This window comes from Bubalus kerabau, chromosome 17 (assembly GCF_029407905.1).
Source record: "Bubalus kerabau isolate K-KA32 ecotype Philippines breed swamp buffalo chromosome 17, PCC_UOA_SB_1v2, whole genome shotgun sequence".
Classification (NCBI taxonomy): Eukaryota; Metazoa; Chordata; class Mammalia; order Artiodactyla; family Bovidae; genus Bubalus; species Bubalus kerabau.
In genome coordinates, this window is record NC_073640.1 from 59619798 (window position 1) to 59639128 (window position 19331).

Consider the following 19331-nt stretch of genomic DNA (forward strand, 5'->3'; position numbering starts at 1 on the left):
GGCAGGCAGTTGTGGGATGTAACCAATGAGAGGGTGTCAGACGCAAGAACCGGATCAGGCCATCCCTGAGGGGGCCAGAGGGACAATTGTCAGGACTTCGGCGAAAACCAACCCCAGCCCCAGTAGTGTAAAGAACGTAAATTGAACGCCACAGGCCAATCCTGGGCACAGGAGGAGTTGGCTACGCCCCCAGGAGGCTAGAGCCAATCAAATGGGGGAACTCAAGAAGTGTTGATGAGCCTCTCGGGAGATTGGTCAAGCCCTTTACAGTGTTCAAGTCAATCAAATGAAGGAGCTGTCCATTCGCTATGCTGAAGAGGAGGACGATAACCCTCAATCCTGGAGCTTGACTCTTCCGGGAATGGAGCCAAAGCCTTGCGAATTAGCCACGCCCCGGTCGCGGAGCGAGCCAATTCCTTACTAGAAAAAAAAATCTGTCGCTGGGCAGAGAGCAGACAGACCCAATCCGGAAATTGGATAGGCCCCGTTCGGCGGCGCGGGAGTTATCGTGGGCTGGAAGGGTGGCGGGAATCTGCAGGAACTGGTCAATCCTGGTGGCCCGGGGAGGGGGTGGGAGGCCTGTCCCGGCTCTGACTCGGATTGGCTGGCCCGGGGGGCGGGGCAGGGGTGTAGTGTAAGGGTGGGACGGACGCCGGGCCGGGAAGCTCCTTGGGCCTCAGTATTTCCGCTTCAGCTTCTGGAAGTCGCTGGTGTTGAGCCGTGGCCGCGGCAGGTCCCCGAAGACCTGAGTGTCCTCGGCCTCCCGCAGCACCAGTGCGCGCATGCTCGCCGCGATACGGTCCAGGTCCGGCGAAGAGGGCTGCGGGACCGGCGACACGGACGCAGTCAGAGCCTGCACCCCAGGGCTCCAGGTCCTCTCCTAGCACTTTGCCCTTGCGACGCCTACGGCCTGGCAGGCCCTTCATCCTGTCCTGCTCCATTTAGGGTTCTGCTACCCAACTCAAGGCACCACCTCCTCCAGGAAGCCTTCCTGCCCCTCTCCTTCCCGCATTCTCAGCCTGGTCCTTTGTGCATGCACAGCAGCCTGTCTCACCCCCGTCCTTCCAGAGTGGAAGTGCTGCCTGGGTGCTGACCATCAAGGCTGTGTGCACCCAGAGTCTCATGAGGACCAGGTTTGGGACTCAGTCATGTTCTAATCAGGCTTCTGCCAGCCACTAGCTGTCAACAGGGATTTTATCTCCTTAGGTTTCTGTCTCCCCTCTGAAAAATGGGGCAGATAGTAGGGTGTGGGCTAATCACCATAGTGATTGCTAAAGAAAGCTGAACAACCAAGTCACCAGGGCTGTAGAGAAAGGAGCCCTCTCCCTGTCAGTCTCCACCAGGGAGGGGTCCTCATTCTACCTGCAGCCCCAGCACCCAGTGCTACCTCCCTTCGGGCCCTGTCACCCTTGGCTGGGCCTGACGCCCAGCGGAGTGAGAGAGGCCACAGACATAAGCCGGACTCACAGACAGAAGCCGGACTCAGGCCCTCTTGGAGGCCAGCCTAGGACCCAGCACTCAGGCCTCAGAGGTTCGGTTAATTATGTTTCCACCAACAAACAAGGACGGCAGCAGCTAGTGAACCCTGCCAGTCTGTAAAGGAGGACGCTGAGTGTCATAGGGAGGGGGAACCACAGGACCCAAGGTCGCCTCCCTCCAGAGCTGTTTTCCAAAAGGAAGCGGTGTTCCAATCCCAGCTGAGTCTCAGCAAGTCTTGTGTACCCTCAGTGCCTCGGCTTTCCTTCTGCTTCAGAGCTTTAGTGGTGGGCGATGAGGACCCACCCAGGCCAGCCCAGGAATCCATGTAGGATGGTGTGGGAGGAATGGAGCACAAGGGAGGTGGCACAGACTCCAGAGGGGCCAGGAATATGAGGGGTGGGGGCAGAAAGCAATCAGACCCCGCTGAGCCTCAGTTTCCCCATCTGGAGGGGACACCAAACACCTGCGCCCTGTCCAGATCAGGTATTCTACTAACAGAGCTGTTTTGGGGAAGGAGAGGCCACTCTCTCTCTACAAGGCTACGATGCAGTTAAAAGCTGCAGGACTCTTGTCCAAGAACCAGCCTTGTGAGAAGGAGGGGCAGATCAAACCTGGGAAACGTGGCATCCATGTCTGAGGGCTTCCTGGAGGAGACGCCTCTGAGCCCTTCCCCACACCCTCCTCCCCGCCTCCCCCACTTGCCCCTCACCGGCCCGTTCTCCTCATCGGATGACCGAGCTTCTGTCCTCTTCTCCTTGAAGGCCCAGACGGGCACGGACACGGGCAGGGACTTGGCGTACTGCTGTGTGGGCAGGGCTGAGGCTGGGGGCACTGAGTAAGCTGGGGGGCCAGCGGGAGTCTCCTCGCTCAGGCTGCCATCTGGGAGAGAGTGTGGACTCCAGGCTCTGTCCCCGCCTTGATCCCAGCTCCCCTCGCCCCCCACTCCGGTGACGGGGATAGCCTGCAACACTCACCGTCCGTGCTCTCAGGGTCTGACTCACAGAAGGGGGGTAGGTCCTGCAGCGTGGTGTCCTCGTCCATCACAAAGAGTCCTGTGGGTGGCGTCAGAGGCCCGGCCACTTGGTGCCTGCTGAGCTCTGAGCGCTCTGGACTGCGACCACTGCCAACGCCTCCCCATCCCCTGCACTGGCCAGGCCCTTGCAAGCCTCAGGCCTCGCACACCTTTCCCCTGGTTATCTGGCTGGCCTTCGGCAGAAATAAATCTAGCTTCTGTCTATCTGGTATCTCCCTGGGTGAAAACAACTGGTTGGATGAACACAAAATCTGTAAGATTCATTTGGGATGAACTGACTCAAAATACAGGCTGAGAGGAAGATGAGATGATTATGATCCCTGTTTGACAACCAGGACCCGATGGTGCACACAGATGAACTTACTTGCCCTTAGTCTCACCTCTAATAAGGATCTGAACCTACGTCACCTGGCTTCACAGTCTGAGCCCTTAACCCCATGGGTTTGTCCAGCAACAGTGAGAAAGTCAGTTGTTGGTAGTAACAGTAACAAGTGACTAACTACTTAGTTAAGCCCTCCACCCACCCGCCACTGGAGAACTCCTACTCACTCTTCAAAACCCTAATGTACAGTCCAGTCTCTAGAAAGCATCCAAGCTCTTGTTTCCCCCATTGCAGCCAGTTGCACCCTCCATTGTTGCTTGTGCCCCTGACCCTCTTTAACTCCTGTCTCTGCTCTCACTGGCATTAGGCACCCCAAGTTTGCAAACAAGTCCTGTCCTACTCACGCTCCCAGCTCAGAAGGTTCCCTCCCCACCTGCCCCACGCCCTCCACAGAGCACTGCTTCATGCCAGGACTCTTAATTCCTTGGCCAGACCTGCAGTACCTAGAGAAAAGGCCCTGAGTTGGCTTTCTCTGTACCCAGCACCTCCTAGCAGAGCTGGTCCCAGGAAATGATGAAAGGAAACCCAGGCTCAGGGAGGAGAAATGACTCGCTCAAGGTCACAGAGTGACCAGGTCACAGGCCAGCCCACAGGACAAGCAAGCTGCACCCCCCTGGGAAAGCCCACTGAGAAGGCGACTGACCAAGAGCCACCCCGGCCCCTGCCGCCTCACCTCCATTATCGCTGACGCCCAGTCGCTCCCCAGAGGTCTCCGTCTCTGTGGGTTCGTCCTCGTCCTCCTCGTCTTCCTCCCTGGCAAGTGCAGGCCGGGGTGGGCTTCGCACGGGGCTGGGCGGCTGAGGTGCTGGTGGGGGCACGGGGGGGCGGGCCGCGGTGGCCGCCCGGTGGGCCAGGGCGATGTCATGGAGGCAGCGGCGGGCGGCCTCGGCCAGGGCCCCTCGGCCGTGGGCCGCGTAGGCGCAGGGGCCCGGGCGGGGTGGCGGGGGTGGCGCGGCTGTCAGCAGCACCAGCTCCGTGCCCGTCCGGGCCCGGAAGCGCTCGGCGGCCCCCACCACGGCCTCCCACAGCTCCTCGGGCCGCCCCGACGCCATCCGCGCCCTGGGGGCAGAGCAGGACAGAGGAGGCTGAGGCCCAGCAGACTTCACTGTCCACCCAGCCCCACGTGTCCACCAGGCCCTGGACTACACACCCAGCCCTGCTGGCCACCTGATCCCAGCTCCCACCCCCCTCCCCCAACCTGACCCCCACCCTCTGTTTCTGCAGGACTTCTCTTCATCCAGACCTCCAGGCCCTGTCCTGGGCCCCCGGCCCATCCTCACCCTGTCCCCTCAGCCCCCGACTCTCCTCTTAGCCCTGCCCTGTCCAGCATAGAAGCCATCAGCCACACGTGACTGCGGAGCACTTGAGATGTAACTGATCCAAAATGAGACGTGCCAGGAGGGTGAAATCCACACCGGACTGTCAAGGCTTACTTAGCACAAAAAGGTAGGATGTAAAATATCTCATGAGCAATCTGAAGTTGATTAAATGTTGAAATGATGACGTTTATTTATGCTGGCTAAATAAAATAAGAGGGTAAAAGTCAATCTCATCTGTTTTCTTTCTATTTTTTTAATGTGGCTCATAGAAAACGTGAAGTTATACACATGGCTCAGATCATATTTCTGATGGACTGTGCTGCCCTGCACCATGGCCCCAGCCTCCAGTCCAGTAGCACCCAGGCCCCGGGCTGGGGGCGGCGGGTCCTTTTACCCCCGGAGCTGACCTGCTCCAGCATCCCCTGGACAAGGTCACAGTCCCTCAGCCCAGTACCGGAAGGCCCGCCCCGGCCTCACATACTTCCAGACTCCTGAAGCCCAAGGCCTTCAGTCCAGGTGAACCACCCCCACCCCCAGCCTGGACCACTTGTCCTCTGTACTTGTCACTTCTGCACCTACCCCTATCTCAGGGGGGCCCCTCCCCATCCACAGGCTCCTGCAATGTCTGAATGATCCCCATTCTAGCCCAGATCCCTCTTGGAGCCCTGCTTGGATGGATCCACATCCATTTCCCCACCAGTGTGGGAGGCCCTCGAGGCCCGGCCTGTCGGATTCACCTCTGAGACACCAGCCTTGCCTGACACATGGCAGGTCTCAGCAAGCTGGAGTTGAGCAGAAAATGGGATGCCGGCTGCTTTCTGCACCTGGGCTCTGCCCACAACGTCCTTGCACTTCCAGCAGGTCCTCTGATAGTCTCCCCTGATCCCTCAAGATGGATCAGATGCCTCCCCTCGACCCAGAATGCCCTCGGCTACCTCCGTTACAGCTCTTGTCACACAAGCTTGCGACAGCTGCACCTCTGGCTGCCTCCTCCATCAGCCTACAAGCCACCCGAAGTCAGGGATCTGTGTCCCCAGGACAGGTTTGCCCTAAGTAGATGACCTGCTTGGATGCATCTTCTTACAAGCAGAGAAGAACAAGGGACTAGGAGCCTGACTTCCCGCCCTGACTGCTGTGTGACCTCGGACCACTGAGAGGTCTTCTCTGTGCCTCACTGTCCTCTCCCTGTAAACCAGTGGTTGAGCCAGGGCTGCTAGGCAGCTGAGGAGCCTCCCCAAAGAGGCAGCAGGCTCCTCATCACCGGAGGGATTCAAGCAGGACTGTGATCTAGCCCTCCGGGGTCGGAGAAGTTAGATTTCAATTCGCATCCTCTTTGTGACTCATGATCAGAGAGGCCAGAGTTTGCTGAGCACTTGCTTTGTGCAGGGACTCTGCACTGGTCATGATCCTTCCTACCTGACCTACAAAGGTGGGAGCTGTTACCTCACAAACGAGACAAAGCTCACGGAGTACAAAGCCCTTGCCGGAAGCCACGTGCAGTGAGAGCACAAGCACTGCCAGTCTGGAGAGACCCTGGAGCAAGTTGATACTGCCCCTCCCACGGGCCAGGCAGGGACCTGAGCGTGTCATCCAGTCTCATCCCACCCTCTCACCACCCCTGTGAGGGTGGAACTATGATCATCCCACTTTACAGCTGCAAACTGAGGCCCGGGGAGACTCAATGCCTTGACTGGGGTCAATGTCTTGACGGAGATGGAGGACTGGGACCTGGATTGGTCATCCTGGATCCAGAACCTGTTCTTAATCCTAAATGCCACCCTGCCTATCTTATGAGGAAAGATTTATGACTTCATAGTCCAGAAGGGAAAAGTGAGGCTCAGAAACTTAAGGCAGTGGCCAGAGGCGCACAGCTAGAAAGGGCAGAAGTGAAGTGAAACTGTGGTCTGCTTGACGGACTCCAAAGCCCAACTGAACTGGGAGGTACCCAGGGTCTCACAGCCACTCCTTGGGTCCCACTTGATGGAGAAAACTGAGGCTCAGGGCAGGAAAGTGAGTGGCCCAAGGTCGCACAGCCTGGTAATGCCAGGCCAGGGGGCTCTTCCTTGGGACATCAAGGTATGGCTCCTCTCCTAGAGGAGATCTGAGAGCAGATCAAACTCCAAGAGCCTGGGAATACCTGGAAAGAGTCAAGTGGGAGTGAGTGGGTCACGAGAGCCCCACACATACCTCAAAGAGGAGGAGAGTGACTTACGCAGATCCCTCTGCCAAGGCTTGGGGATCTTGGTGCGGGGGGTGGGGGGGTAGGGGGGGTGGGGTCTCTGGCATTGGTTACCTAAAAGGAGAGTAGCCAAGCCAAGTACCGCCCCCCACCCCAGGAGAGTCTCCCAGCCGTTCAGGTTCCAGAGGAAGTCCTGTTATCTTCCATGGAGCTGATAGATGGAAGACCCCCTCTCCCTCCAAATAGAGGTATTTAAGATTAGGGAAGAATCGGACACGACTGAGCGACTGAACTGAAGATTAGGGAAAGAGGGAGGTGAGACCTGTCCCCCATAGGAGGAAGGGACAGGTAAGGCGACTGGCTTTTTAGGATGAGGTGGGGGGTGAGGTGAGGAAAGCGACTCCAGGAAGAGATGAGGAAAGAGGAAAAGTCCCCCAAGGAATGAGGGATGCTAGCATGCCAGCGAAGTCCCCCCCAATCACCTGTCAAACTGGAAGTAAACCCCTTCCCCGGCCCAAGGTGGGAGGAACTCGGGGACGCACCCTGTGGCCTGGGGCAGGTGAATGTCCGGGGTCTTTCTCTACCGCTCACAGAACTCGCTACTTGGTCCGGGGGCTCAGGTCAAGACCCACTTCTCTAGGAAGCACACAGGAAATCCCGCCCAGGTAGGGGCCAGGACCGGAAGTCCCGCCTTTGGACGGGTGAGGGGCGCCCCGCGGCCTCACCGAGTAACCCCCCGACCCTGTGGACATGGTCCACGCCTAAGTCAAGAATCCTAGTGGGTCTGGAGACCGGAGGATAAAGCTGTCCAAGCTTTGCCTAGAGTCAGACACAACGGTTCCCGCGGCCGACACCTTGCCAGCGCTCAGCGTGAGGTCACTGGGCGATCTCTGCCCTCTGATCAACGCAGGCTATACCCTTCCCACGAGCGGCTCGCCCACCCAGCGCCCCTCTCCTCCGGACGGCCAAATCCTCCCCACACCGCGGTTCACAACGCCGCCTCCACTCACGTGCCCGTAGCCAGCATGGCCGGCCCGGCACCGTCGCCGCCCTCAAAAGACATGGCGGTATATTACGTCACTTCCGCGTCTTTGCCCCGCCTCCACGTCGCACACTCCGCCTCCCTAACACCAGACTCCGGAGACCAACATGGCGGCACGGGTGTTTCGCCGGATCCCGGTGGGGCATTGGCGACGGCAGAGTGTCCATAAGAAAGATGGTGAAAGAAAGGCTTCAGCTTTCTCAGACACAAACCCACATCTCGATTTGTCCCCGCAAAATATGGGGAAAATGCTACACGCACACTCAGGACTACAGTATACTAACTCAAGCGAGCTGACGTCCCTCACACTAATAACCTCTTACACAGAACTAGTGGAAAGCAATGTCCATTAATGACATGGCAACCAGCCAGACATCGTTTGTCCATAACATATACATAGGCTCTCCAAGCCTATCCCTCTTCAGCACCAAGACTGGCAAAGAGCCAACATGGCAGCCTCTCTCGCTTCAGTTTGCCCAGTTTAAATATGGCGGCTCAGGCCGCTTTCGACGGTGACTTAGGAATTCATCCGGGATTGCTCCGTTCCCGAGGAAACCGACGGTTTCATCCCTTTAACACGAGTCCTTCAGGGCCTCTTGTGATGCACAGCTCCTCTCACCTTTTCTTTTATCCTGTTCTTCCAGGACCCTGCTTTCGCGCCCCGCAGAGAGATGGGACTGCCCCGCATTAACATGGCCTCAGCTCGCCGGCCTCGGCCTTGCCCTAGAGCAAAATGGCATCCTTTTGGCTTCGATGCCAGCATGCAATATGGAGAAAGGACTAGACCTCTCGGAGCCAGCTTGATCGAGGGGGTGGAGCTCCTGGACCCGCCCCCTTGTTTACTTCGTGGTTAGGAATGTAGTACTGCGCCTGCACACTGGCCGCTTCGCCTCTAGCGTCTGTAGCATGTGACTCAAAACCTCGTGGTTCAAACTCAACCACCCCATTCTGGAAAATGGTTACACCCACTCCTGCTCTAGAACAGATAGGGACGCTACCACTGTCTGGGCTTGCAGGGAGTGTCCAATCCGGACGTGACAGCACGCTGACCCGGAAAAGGAGGGGGCCGGGGCAGTGGGGCCTCGGCCGCGGCTATGGAGGGAGCCGGTTACAGGGTAAGTACCAGAGACGCATTCTTTCTCTTTTGTCAATGCGAAACTTCCCTCTCCGGTGACCTGCTTCTTTCTCAGGCCTTGCAGGGATTCTGGGAGCCCGGCACATCCTCAACAAGCGCACCATTCCCTTAATAAACGCGCTGTCACCCCTTCCTTCCACTTCCTAGGGAGACTTATATCGTTTAGCTCCGCCCCTTGGGCTGCTGAGGCGCTCTTCTGGGCCCCGCCCTCTTTGGAATGCACTTTAGTCCTTCCCCGTCTTCCAGTGTCCCAGAGCAGCGTGGTCTGTATTCAGGCTTCACCTCGCCGACCCCCATCCCCTAAGTAAAGGTACCTCGGGGCCCCGCCCCCTGGTGAATAGCCCCTCCCCTGAGTCTGTTCCCATTGGCTCTCTTTGGGGCCCCGCCCCTTGGGCCCGCCCCTTAATGGTACCTGCTCCCAGGTGGTGTTTGAGAAAGGAGGCGTGTACCTGCACACCAGTGCCAAGAAGCACCAAGACCCGGACTCCCTCATCGCCGGCGTCATCCGTGTTGTGGAGAAGGTGGGCCCGGAGAGAGCAGGGCTTGGGCAGGCCCAGAGCGGGATGGAGGGCGGCACCTGTAGGAGTACAGTGTGGAGGTCAGCGATGGGATCTTAGGAAGGAGAGGTGGCTTTCTAAGGCTGAGAGTTCAGAACTGGGAAGAAGTTTGGAAATAGGCTTTGGGGAGTTTGGAGGGTAGCCTTTCCAATCCCTCTTTCCTTCCCACAGGACAATGATGTCCTCCTGCACTGGGCTCCTATAGAGGAGGCTGGCGATTCCTCCCAAATCTTCTTCTCCAAGAAGGTAGGCTTCCCTGGCTTCCCCTTCTCCGTTTGCTTTTTTCTAGGTCGGAGCAGTCGAAAGCATTTGAAGGACTTGAGTAGAATTCCAGACCTACCATTGGGCCATGTATGAGCCTAGTTAAGTTCTCTCTACCCCCCCGGTTTCCTCTTCTCTGTGAAATGAGGCTGAAGAAGCCCATTCACGGAAAGAAAGCAGACACCATGCGACTTGTGGCCGTGGAGACAGAGCCTGCCACCTCACCCCCTTTGCTTGTTGGGACAGCCCTGCCAGGGTGCAAGAGAACAACTCAGTCTGTGGATTCAGGTTCCAGGGGCTCTCAGCCCATACGGGCTTGAAGGAGCATATAAGAAGGGAAAAGGGGGCCAGCAGGGTACCAGTCACATCTATCCTTCTCATCAGGAAAAGCAGGAGATTTCCCAGAAGCCTTCTATATTGGTTAGGAGTTGCATTTGGGTGTTCGTAAATGAAACAGGAATGCCAATGGCCTAAACAAGATAGCAGTTTATTTCTCTTTTTCTACCAAGCCCAGAAGGCAGCAGTATAGGTTTATATGGTATCAGTGACTCAGCTTCCTCCCGGCTTTGCTTCGTAATCCTCGGCACATGGCATCTATCCTCAACATATCCTTGTGGTCCAAAAGGGCTGCTGGAGCTCCAGCCTTTTTAACTGTTTTTGTTCACTTTACATGTGTATCTCAGGTGGGCAGAAGTGCTCTACTCATCATGATTACTCGAGGAAACATGCTGCCAGAGCAGCCACCATCCTAAAGGTCTCCACTCCTAGTGGTAGAAGGAAGTCTCTAGAAGTCTTGCCCTGGCAGTTAAATGGTCCATCTTGGAAGTGACATATCCAGCTCTTTGGCCAGAACTAGGTGCCTGTCTCCACTTAGCAAAGCCCATGGTAGAGTTCAGTGAGCTATAATCCATCCTGATGTATGCCTGCGAGACGGACAGCGGCAAACATTTGACCCGTAGTGCTACTAATTATCACTGTTTTGTGTAAATGTTGGCAAAAGTATAAAATTCTTGAGGTCACAAAACGGAGGGCAGAAACTAACCAGGGGCTAGTTTGGCAGCTTGTGGGCAGCTGTCTGTGCCGTTCCTCCCTTCGTGGCACCCAGAGGCTTGCCTGAACAGGACGTTCACTCCTGTCGCTGCCTTTTTATCAGGAATTTCCTGAGCTGGGTGACCCTGAGGGCAAGTGCGGTGCCCTCTTTCTGCCTCAGTTTCTTTTTGTTCAGTGGGGCTACCTCCCAGGGTGGCCTCGAGGCTCAGATCTGGAATCTCCGAATCCACGGTCCCTCAGTCTCTTTTCCTGTCTTCCCCCAAGGACACCAGTGGGGGTGACCCCTGCACCTCTGAGGAGGAACCGACCTTTGACCCCGGCTATGAACCCGACTGGGCTGTCATCAGCACCGTGCGGCCAAGGCCCCGCCACTCAGAGCCCAAGAGAGGTAGACTAACCTGCTGCCCGGGCTTGGGGGTGGGTGGGCAGGTGGAGACACATGAGTTGCCCTCAGTGGTCATGGCTCCCTGGGCTTTGCTGCCCACAGTCAAGATGGCCACCCACACTGGCCTCCAGTCCTCAGAGAGTGGGTGGGGGTGCAGGGTGGTCGCCAGCCTTCGGCCAGTGTCTCCGGGGTATGCAGCCTGGTCCACCCCTACCCCGGGCTCTCTGATTGACTGTGGGCACTCCCATGTAAGTCCTGCCCCTGGAGTCTTCCAGGCTGTGGGGCAATAGTCGCAGGGTGACAGGGTAATTCAGGCCATCCTGGAGTCACACGGGGGGCTGGGGGCACCAGAGGAGTTATCTAACCCCCGGGGGACGGAAAAGCCTTCCAGGAAGAGATGTTGCAAGAGCCAGGCTCTGGGGGACGTGTGAGTGATTTCTCTCCCCACCGACAGGGCAGCTGGGGCAAGGCCAGAGGTGTGGGGTGCCGGGAAACTGCAGCCTTTTGCTGTGGCTGGAGTGTGGGGTCCAGAGAGAAGAGAGGGTGGGAGGTGAGACAGACGGGGCCCAGGGGACAGACCTGAGGGGTTGAGGGGAGCCCGGGGAGATTTTGGAACAGGCACGTGTCTTCCCCGGGCTCCCCTTGTTTTCCTCAGTCCTTTCCTGGAGGGCCTGGGCTGACTGGGGTGGGGGCCGGAGAGGGGAGGCCTCTCAGGAGATGTCTGAGCCCCTCCCGCTCCCCATCCCCTCCAGGTGCGGAGCCCAGCTCCCCCCGGGGCTCCTGGGCCTTCTCAGTGAGTCTGGGGGAGCTCAGGTCCATCCGCCGTTCCAAGCCGGGCCTCAGCTGGGCCTACCTGGTGCTGGTCACGCAGGCCGGTGGCTCCCTGCCCGCCCTGCATTTCCACCGTGGGGGCACCCGCGCCCTGCTCCGCGTCCTCAGCCGCTACCTGCTCCTGGCCAGGTGAGCCTGGTCCCAGGCCACAGCCTGACCCTTCGGAGCTGGAAAGGAGATACAACCCAGATTGATTTTCAGGGCAGAAAAAGAGAATCGAGGGGCGTGGCGCATATAACCCTGAGATAAAGGGTAGTTTGGCATCGGGCTGGACGGGCCCCAGATCACAGAAAGAGTTGGTCTCCTTTCCCTCAGTTTGTATTACCTTCTGGGGGGTCTTGGGGCAGAAAGCGCCTCTATCCCACACCCCAGCACTTCCTGGGGCTGTCCCTCTGTGGCCTGTGCCTGAGTCGGTCATACTAGCCGGGCAGTGAGAGGGCCTCGTTGGCCAGCCCTGGGACCCGGGCCGCCCCTGGGGTGCATTCGTGGTCTCAGGCCTGGGATGGGGGTTCCCCATGGGCCGTCAGGATGCTGCCTGGGGTTGCCCACACACCCCACCGCCCCCCGCAGCTCCCCGCAGGACTCCCGCCTCTACCTCGTGTTCCCCCACGACTCCTCAGCGCTCTCCAGCTCCTTCCACCACCTCCAGCTCTTTGACCAGGACAGCTCCAACGTGGTGTCTGTGAGTCCGCAGGGCCAGGCTGGCGGGCGTGGGCAGCATGGGGCGGACCGTGCCGGAGGCTGGGCTGTGACCACCCCTCCACCCCATCCCTAGCGCTTTCTCCAGGATCCCTACTCCACCACCTTCAGCAGCTTCTCCCGTGTGACCAACTTCTTTCGGGGAGCCCTGCAGCCACACCTGGAGGGGGCCTCCCCTGACCTGCCCCCGGCCCCGGATGACGAGCCCGAGCCCGGGTTCGAGGTCATCTCCTGTGTGAGTATCCACGTGGTCGCCTTTGCTCTCGCAGCCACCGTGGGCGCGGGGCCGCGTCTCCCTAGGCTCGGATTCTAACAGCGCCTCCCTCACCAGGCTGCTTGAGGGGCTGTGCTGGAAGCGCTTGTGGCCGCTGCGCCTGGCGCCTGTGGTTAATGGTGGGGGGCTTCTCACTGAGCCACATAGGAGATGTTTCCAGCCCTGCATGTTCTGTGTGTCCGTCCAGCTGAGAGAGGCTCTGAGATGCCTTGGAGGGGGCCGGGGAGCAGGGCTGGGGACTGCTGGGCGGCCTAGGCCTTGGGCTCACCCGCCTCGCCTCGTGTCCCCCAGGTGGAGCTGGGGCCGCGGCCGGCCGTGGAGCGGGCGCCTCCCGTCACAGAGGAGGAGTGGGCCAGCCACGTAGGTCCCGAGGGCCGCCTGCAGCGGGTCCCAGAGCTGAAAGCCCGCATCTTCTCAGGGGTGAGGAACTGGGGGGGTGGCAGGGCGGGGCAGGGCAGCGGGCAGCCAAGGGGAGGCCCCTCTGAGCTGCCCTCCACCTCTGCCCCAGGGTCTGAGCCCCAGCCTGCGGCGCGAGGCCTGGAAGTTCCTCCTGGGGTACCTGAGCTGGGAGGGCTCGACGGAGGAGCACAAGGCCCATGTGCGCAAGAAAACGTGAGTGAGAAGGCACGGCCCCTGCCCTGCTGGGCTTAGCCCCTGACTGCCCTAGCCTCCCGAGTCCACTGGAGGTTTCTGATCAACCGCATATCCCTTGATCAAAGGGATCAGGGACATCAACCCACACATAGCGGGATGGAGGCAGTGGGCCGGTGTCTGATGCCGTTTTCATCCCTGGGCCATGCCATATCACGGATGTGCAGCGGGCTTCCTACCCACCGTGCGGCCACCTCTCCTGGCTTATCTTGTGCCTCTGCTGTGTATTCTGGTCCCTGCCCCTGGGGCTCTCTCTCCACTGGGGCTGACAGACTGTGAGCAAAGCCCACAAGGGTGTCCTGTGTCCCAAGAGACGCCGCGGAGGGGAGCGGCGGTGAGCTGGGCTGAGCCCGCGGGTGAGGTGTCAGGGGTGTCCTTACTGCTCCCCTCTCCCCTCTCAGGGACGAGTACTTCCGCATGAAGCTGCAGTGGAAATCTGTGAGCCCCGAGCAGGAGCGGAGGAACTCCCTGCTACACGGATACCGCAGCCTCATCGGTGGGTGGCGGCGGGGATGAGGGTGCCAGGCCAGAAACGAGGTCATCTAGGGGTCAGGGGGAGCAAGATGGGCGCAAGCAGGGGTGAGTGGCCAGGATGGCGAGGCGAGGCGAGGCACGGGGGGCGCTCCAGGCTTCCTGGGTTCAAATCTCTATTCACTGAGCGATCTCGGCAAGCAATGTGATCTCCCTGGGCTGCAGTGTCCCCACCTGTCGCTGGTTTGGTGACTGAGGCTGGTAGGGCGTGGCCAGCCCTTGAGTGTTGACATGCAGCACCTCCCATGGGAGCAGCCCAGACGGTCTCTGGAGGGCCCACAGCTGCCTAGGCATGCTGGCGGCCGGCAGGGACCGGACCCCGCTCCTTTCACACCTTCACTTTGTCTCCTGTCCCCGCAGAGCGGGACGTGAGCCGCACCGATAGGACCAACAAATTTTACGAGGGCCCCGAGAACCCAGGACTGGGCCTGCTGAACGACATCCTCCTAACCTACTGCATGTACCACTTCGATCTCGGTGCGTTGCAGTCCGGGGAGGGGCTGGGGCCGGCCTTCCAGGGGGCCAGGGGCACTGCAGGCCTGGGCTGGGCCCTGACCCTGTGTCCCCCCAGGCTACGTCCAGGGCATGAGTGACCTTCTCTCCCCGATCCTCTACGTCACCCAGAACGAGGTGGACGCCTTCTGGTGTTTCTGCGGCTTCATGGAGCTTGTGGTGAGGCTCAGGGCAGGGGTGGGAGGCAGGTCCCTGACGGGCCCCGGGGGCTCTGGCTCCTCACGAGGCCCTCTGCCCACAGCACGGGAACTTCGAGGAGAGTCAGGAGACCATGAAGCGGCAGCTGGGGCAACTCCTGCTGCTCCTCAGGGTGCTGGACCCACCGCTGTGCGACTTCCTGGGTACGTGTCTTGGCAGGTGGAGCCGGGGATGGTGGGGCCACAGATGGCATCCAAACGTGTGGACGTGTGGATGTGGTCCAAATGAGAAACAACCCCCCAGAACCCAGAAGTGATGTGTAAAAGCAGGACTGCAGTTTGGAGCAAAACCTCGATAAATGGAGATGTGGGCACCCCCCCGCCCCCGTCCCCGCCCGCCATGTCCCCGCTGCCCAGTGAGGTGGCTCCTTTGTGTCCCGTCAGTTACACTTTTCAGATGAAGGACCCGGGCCTGGTTCCTCACAACTCCCAGCTCCATCTAGCTCTTTTCTGCACTCACCCCTGAGCCAGGGATTGGATACTGGTTCTTTGGGCTCCTGAGGGTGGGACTGCTGCATTTTTGGCTTTAAAATTTGTCTGCATTACTTGTTCAGTATAAAAAATGCAGGAAATTCAGGGAAAGGAAGTTGAAGTTGCTGTTGCTAGAACTGTTCTTTTGAACACAGATGGTGATAAATAAACTAGTTGATGGGTGGACATTTCTTCACCAAAATTTAGGGTCACGCTGGGGAGGGGAGATGTAGCTGGCCTCCCGTCACTGAAGAGAAAACTATGGCTTAGAAAGCACACGCCACTTTCAGGGACGCTAGGACGTTAGCTGCCTCTCTGTGTCATTTGGAAGTTTTCTAAACCATCAGTTTTATCAACTATATGGTGTTCTGTTCCGTTTAAGGATGTACAAGAGTAGATTTAGCCTGACCTGCTGGACATTTAGGTTGTTTGTAGTTTTTCACCATGATAAATCTTTATTTGTGGGTAATGCCTTTAAATTCCAGGAAATGATTTCTATCCGCATGTATTTTTACATCTTTTGAAACATTCATCCCTGTCACTGCTTTTCTGGAAAGGTCTGCCAGCTTACGTTTTCGCTAGCAGTGTACTCCAGGGCCTGGTCGCTCACACCCGTCCCCACCAGCTTTGGGTGTTGACCAGATTGTTATTCTTCCTTTGAGGGGATTGGTTTTACTGCTTCCCTCCCACATGAGAGTGGAGACCAGGGGTGCCTCCTTGCATCTGGAGCCTGGAAGGCAGGATGGGAAGGGTTCCTGCTGACTGGAGCAGCTCCCCCCACCACCTTCTCCACCCCCATGAGCTCTCCATCCACTTGCGAGACTGGTGTGGGTTCTTAGCCACCAGCATGACTTCTTAGAGTCCAGTCCTTACGTCAGGTGCCCTGTGAATTAGAGCGGGATTGGGGTTGATAGCATTGCCCATCCCGCCACTGTCCCCCGCTCCAGACTCCCAGGACTCTGGTTCTCTCTGCTTCTGCTTCCGGTGGCTGCTCATCTGGTTCAAGAGGGAATTCCCCTTCCCGGATGTCCTCCGGCTGTGGGAGGTGCGCCAGCTGGGTTGAGGGGGAGAACTGAGGCAGATAGACTGGAGGGTGGGCGGGGAGGTTGATGGGAGGTGGGCAGGGCATGGGGCCGACCTGGGTGGGGCCTGGGGTGGAGGCTTTGCCAGTGAACGCCCCCTCCTTGGGCACTGCCAGGTTCTGTGGACAGGGCTCCCCGGCCCCAATCTGCATCTGCTGGTGGCCTGCGCCATCCTGGACATGGAGCGGGACACCCTCATGCTTTCCGGCTTCGGCTCCAATGAGATCCTCAAGGTGAGACCCTGGCTCCCTCCCAGTCCCCTCCCCTGGAGGCACATCAGCAGGGTGTGAGCTCTGTGGAGGTGGGCACCTCCCCTGTGCCACAGTCCCTTTGGGTGGGGGGTCCTCAGAATAGGGTTGTTGAAAGTGTGGTGAGCTAAGCTGTGGGCACGGCGGCTGGGGGCGCCTCTGTGCGTCTCCTGCTCCGTCTTATCACCTGCTCCCTCAGAGAGCATGTGGCCCCTGCAGGAGTGGGCCACCTGCCCCTCCCCCAGTGCACTAGTGTGGGGCGGGCCCTTCCCCTCCTTGTATGCTGTGCCTGGCAAGCAGCCTGAGAGCATGACCTGTCCTGATCCCCGGGCTCCACTGTGAACCGTAAGAGGGCCAGCCCCTTGAGTCTTCCCTCCACTGTGTCCCCAGCAAGAGGCACAGAGCAGGCGCTGGGGTGGTGGTGGTTGAGTGCTGGCCGGCAGGCGGGCCTGACCCACCTCCTCCCGCAGCACATCAACGAGCTGACCATGAAGCTGAGCGTGGAGGACGTGCTGACACGGGCCGAGGCCCTCTACCGGCAGCTAACCGCCTGCCGGGTGAGTCCCTGACCCCTCCTGATACCCTCCCCCCAACCTCTAGGAAACCTCTGACTTGACGCTCCTACCCCCCACCCCACAACCTTGCAGGAGCTACCCCACAACGTGCAGGAGGTCCTAGGCTTGGCGTCGCCCGCAGAGCCACAAAGCCCCTCACCCCCTGCCTCCCCACTGCCGCTGTCGCCCACCCGGGCCCCACCGGCTCCGCTGCCCCCGGCGGACACGGCCACAGCCACGCAGCCTGACAGCAGCCTGGAGATCCTGCCTGAGGAGGAGGACGACGAGGAAGGCGTCGACTCGTAACCGTGCTGGATGACCACAGTAGCCCCACAGGACTAGACACTTTATCCAGCTCCCGCCCCACGACCCCACCCCTGCTGGAGTCTGGGGATGCAGGAGCAGAGGGGCGGGGCCCTCCACCCACGCCTCTCTTCTCTCCGCTGATTTCTTGAAACTGACACTTTCCTGTCCAGGTGGCCTCGAGAGGGTGGAGGAGGAAGGCCACCACGCTGGCTTGGCCCTGGATGGGGAGGCGGGTGGTGGCAGCTCATGGTCTCCCCAGACCGCTCTGCAGAGTCGATGTCTGACTGCTGTGACCCTGATCTGGTCGATGAGGTGTAAGAGGCAGCCCCTTGGGGGTGGGTGAGTGATGGGTGGTTGTGGAGGCAGGGCTCCCTTACTTGCCTGAGTTTGGGGCTTTTGGAGGAGCAAGGATGGGGTACTGGTGTGCGGCCGCCACGTAGTAGATGAACTGGGGTACATCCCGGACCTAACTCAATGGGAGGGCCTGCGGAGCTGCTCGCTCGGGCCCTGCCTACCAGCTTCTTGTTAAGAGAAAAATAAACTCGTGTTTCACCCACTGTCAGCTGGGCTTTTACTTGCATAAGGATGCATCGGTGTCATTTACAACCGTGAAGGGCACTATGATTACCACTATTTACCAGTGGCGCAAAGCGGTGTCCATCCTGTACCTCCTACTACCCCAAGTGGAGCCCCACGGCGCAGGAAGGAGGAGGACCTCTTCCAGGGCTCCCGGACAGGCGCAGCGCCTTCTACCGCGAAGGCTTCCGGTTCTCCTCCCTGCGAACTGGGGAAACAAACGACTGAGCCCGGGAGAGGGCGGGACCACACGGCTGATTCCAAAAGTACTTTAATACTGGCTCTTCTTTAGGGTCGAGTGCGCGGCGGTTACCGCATGTGAGGCTGGAGAGTGGGTGCCCTGCTCACTTTCGAAGGGGCACCGGTGGTGGTGGTGCTGGTGGTGGGAGGGCGTCAGGTGCCCATGTCCCACCTTGTTGACAATCCGGGGCTCCTTCAGGCTGCTGCTAGAGCCAGAGCCGGAGATCCGACTGTTGATCAAGATTGCGGCCCGCAGTGCCGACTTGACTGCCGTCTCCACCCAACCGTGCGGGTAGGCCGTGTGCTCCCCGGCGAAGTAGATGCGGCCATAGGGCACCGACCAATCGTACTCCCGCCCCTCGTCCTTGTCGGTTTGAAAGAGCGTGGGCGGCTGCACCACGAAGCCGCCCTGGCTGTGCGGGTCCTCCGCCCAGCGCTTGATGATACCGGTGCCGTCCCAAAGTCGGTATGCGATGGGCCCGTGGAGCGCCGCCACGTCGTCGAGCGCCAAGCGCAGCGATTCGGCCAGGCTCCGGCCGGCGAACGGGGCCGCCGCGTCCGACCACGTGTACGAGGCGAGCAGCAGCGCGCCATCGCCCGGCGCCGGGTAAAAGATCACCCGCGACGGGCGGTCGGTGCTCGAGTGGCCGCCCTCGATGTGTTCGTCGTGCCAGAAGGGCCGGCGGAAGCTCAGGAACACCTTGGTGGCCGGCACGTAGTGCAGCCCGCGCACCGCCTCCTGCCGCTTGCGCGTCAGCGGCGGAGTGAAGGTGATGCGCTGCAGAGCCGGCCCGCTCACAGTCAGCAGCACCACGTCGGCCATCATGGACTTCAGGTTCCGGGTCCCGTGCGAGGACTTGATGTGCACTTTCACCTCGTGCGTGCCCTGCTTAATCGCCACGACGGGCGCGTGCAGCAGCACCGGCCCCGACAGCGAGCTCAGCAGCGCGCGCGGCAGCAGGTCCCAGCCGCCCACGATGCGGCTGTACCTGCGGGAAGGGCGCGAGTGTGATGGACTCTGGGGCCCCGCCCCTCCCCAGCGGCCCCCATCCCCTGGCGCTCCCCGTTTCAGGTCTCACCTCCCGGTTCCCTCTAATTCCCTGCCTCCTCGTCCACCGCCCCCCTCGCCCGTCCCCGACATCCCTCGAGGCCGGGAGGTAGAGCGATGTGACCCGGACACGCCGTCTCGGCCCCTCCGGACCACGCCCCTCTCCGGGAACCTTCCTTCCTCCAGAGGACCCCGGACGCAGGGAGAGTGCAGGCGGGGCCTAGCGTGTCTCCCCGCCCCTTGTCCCGGCCCCGCCCCTCCACATGCCCCGCCCACTTGTGGCCGCCC

The 19331-nt window shown here is 59.8% G+C and overlaps 3 protein-coding genes across 6 annotated transcripts in view; 1 reads left to right on the forward strand and 2 right to left on the reverse strand.

Annotated features, from left to right (window-relative positions):
• Nucleotides 1–106: 106 nt before the first annotated feature.
• Nucleotides 107–7876, reverse strand: AKT1S1 (AKT1 substrate 1). Its single transcript, XM_055553244.1, has 5 exons — nucleotides 7403–7876; nucleotides 3568–3953; nucleotides 2454–2531; nucleotides 2189–2358; nucleotides 107–820 (listed from the first exon to the last, which is right to left on the reverse strand). The coding sequence occupies exons 1-5, from the start codon at nucleotides 7453–7455 to the stop codon at nucleotides 677–679; spliced, it is 831 nt and encodes a 276-aa protein (XP_055409219.1). The 5' UTR covers nucleotides 7456–7876; the 3' UTR covers nucleotides 107–676.
• Nucleotides 7877–8397: 521 nt separating this feature from the next.
• TBC1D17 (TBC1 domain family member 17) lies at nucleotides 8398–17736 on the forward strand. The gene is made up of 17 exons (XM_055553231.1): nucleotides 8398–8549; nucleotides 8992–9090; nucleotides 9298–9372; nucleotides 10702–10825; nucleotides 11575–11782; nucleotides 12224–12335; nucleotides 12429–12587; nucleotides 12918–13046; nucleotides 13135–13238; nucleotides 13679–13773; nucleotides 14169–14285; nucleotides 14380–14480; nucleotides 14563–14662; nucleotides 15937–16034; nucleotides 16188–16304; nucleotides 16790–16876; nucleotides 16967–17736. The coding sequence occupies exons 1-17, from the start codon at nucleotides 8529–8531 to the stop codon at nucleotides 17177–17179; spliced, it is 1959 nt and encodes a 652-aa protein (XP_055409206.1). The 5' UTR covers nucleotides 8398–8528; the 3' UTR covers nucleotides 17180–17736.
• IL4I1 (interleukin 4 induced 1) overlaps nucleotides 17723–19331 on the reverse strand; it is a 34436-nt gene continuing 32827 nt past the window's right edge. For all 4 annotated transcript variants that reach the window (XM_055553236.1, XM_055553239.1, XM_055553237.1 and 1 more), the window contains one exon: nucleotides 17723–18984. In XM_055553236.1, coding sequence (XP_055409211.1) covers nucleotides 18027–18984 — 958 coding nt within the window. In that variant the 3' untranslated portion in view covers nucleotides 17723–18026. The remainder of the gene's footprint in view (nucleotides 18985–19331) is intronic.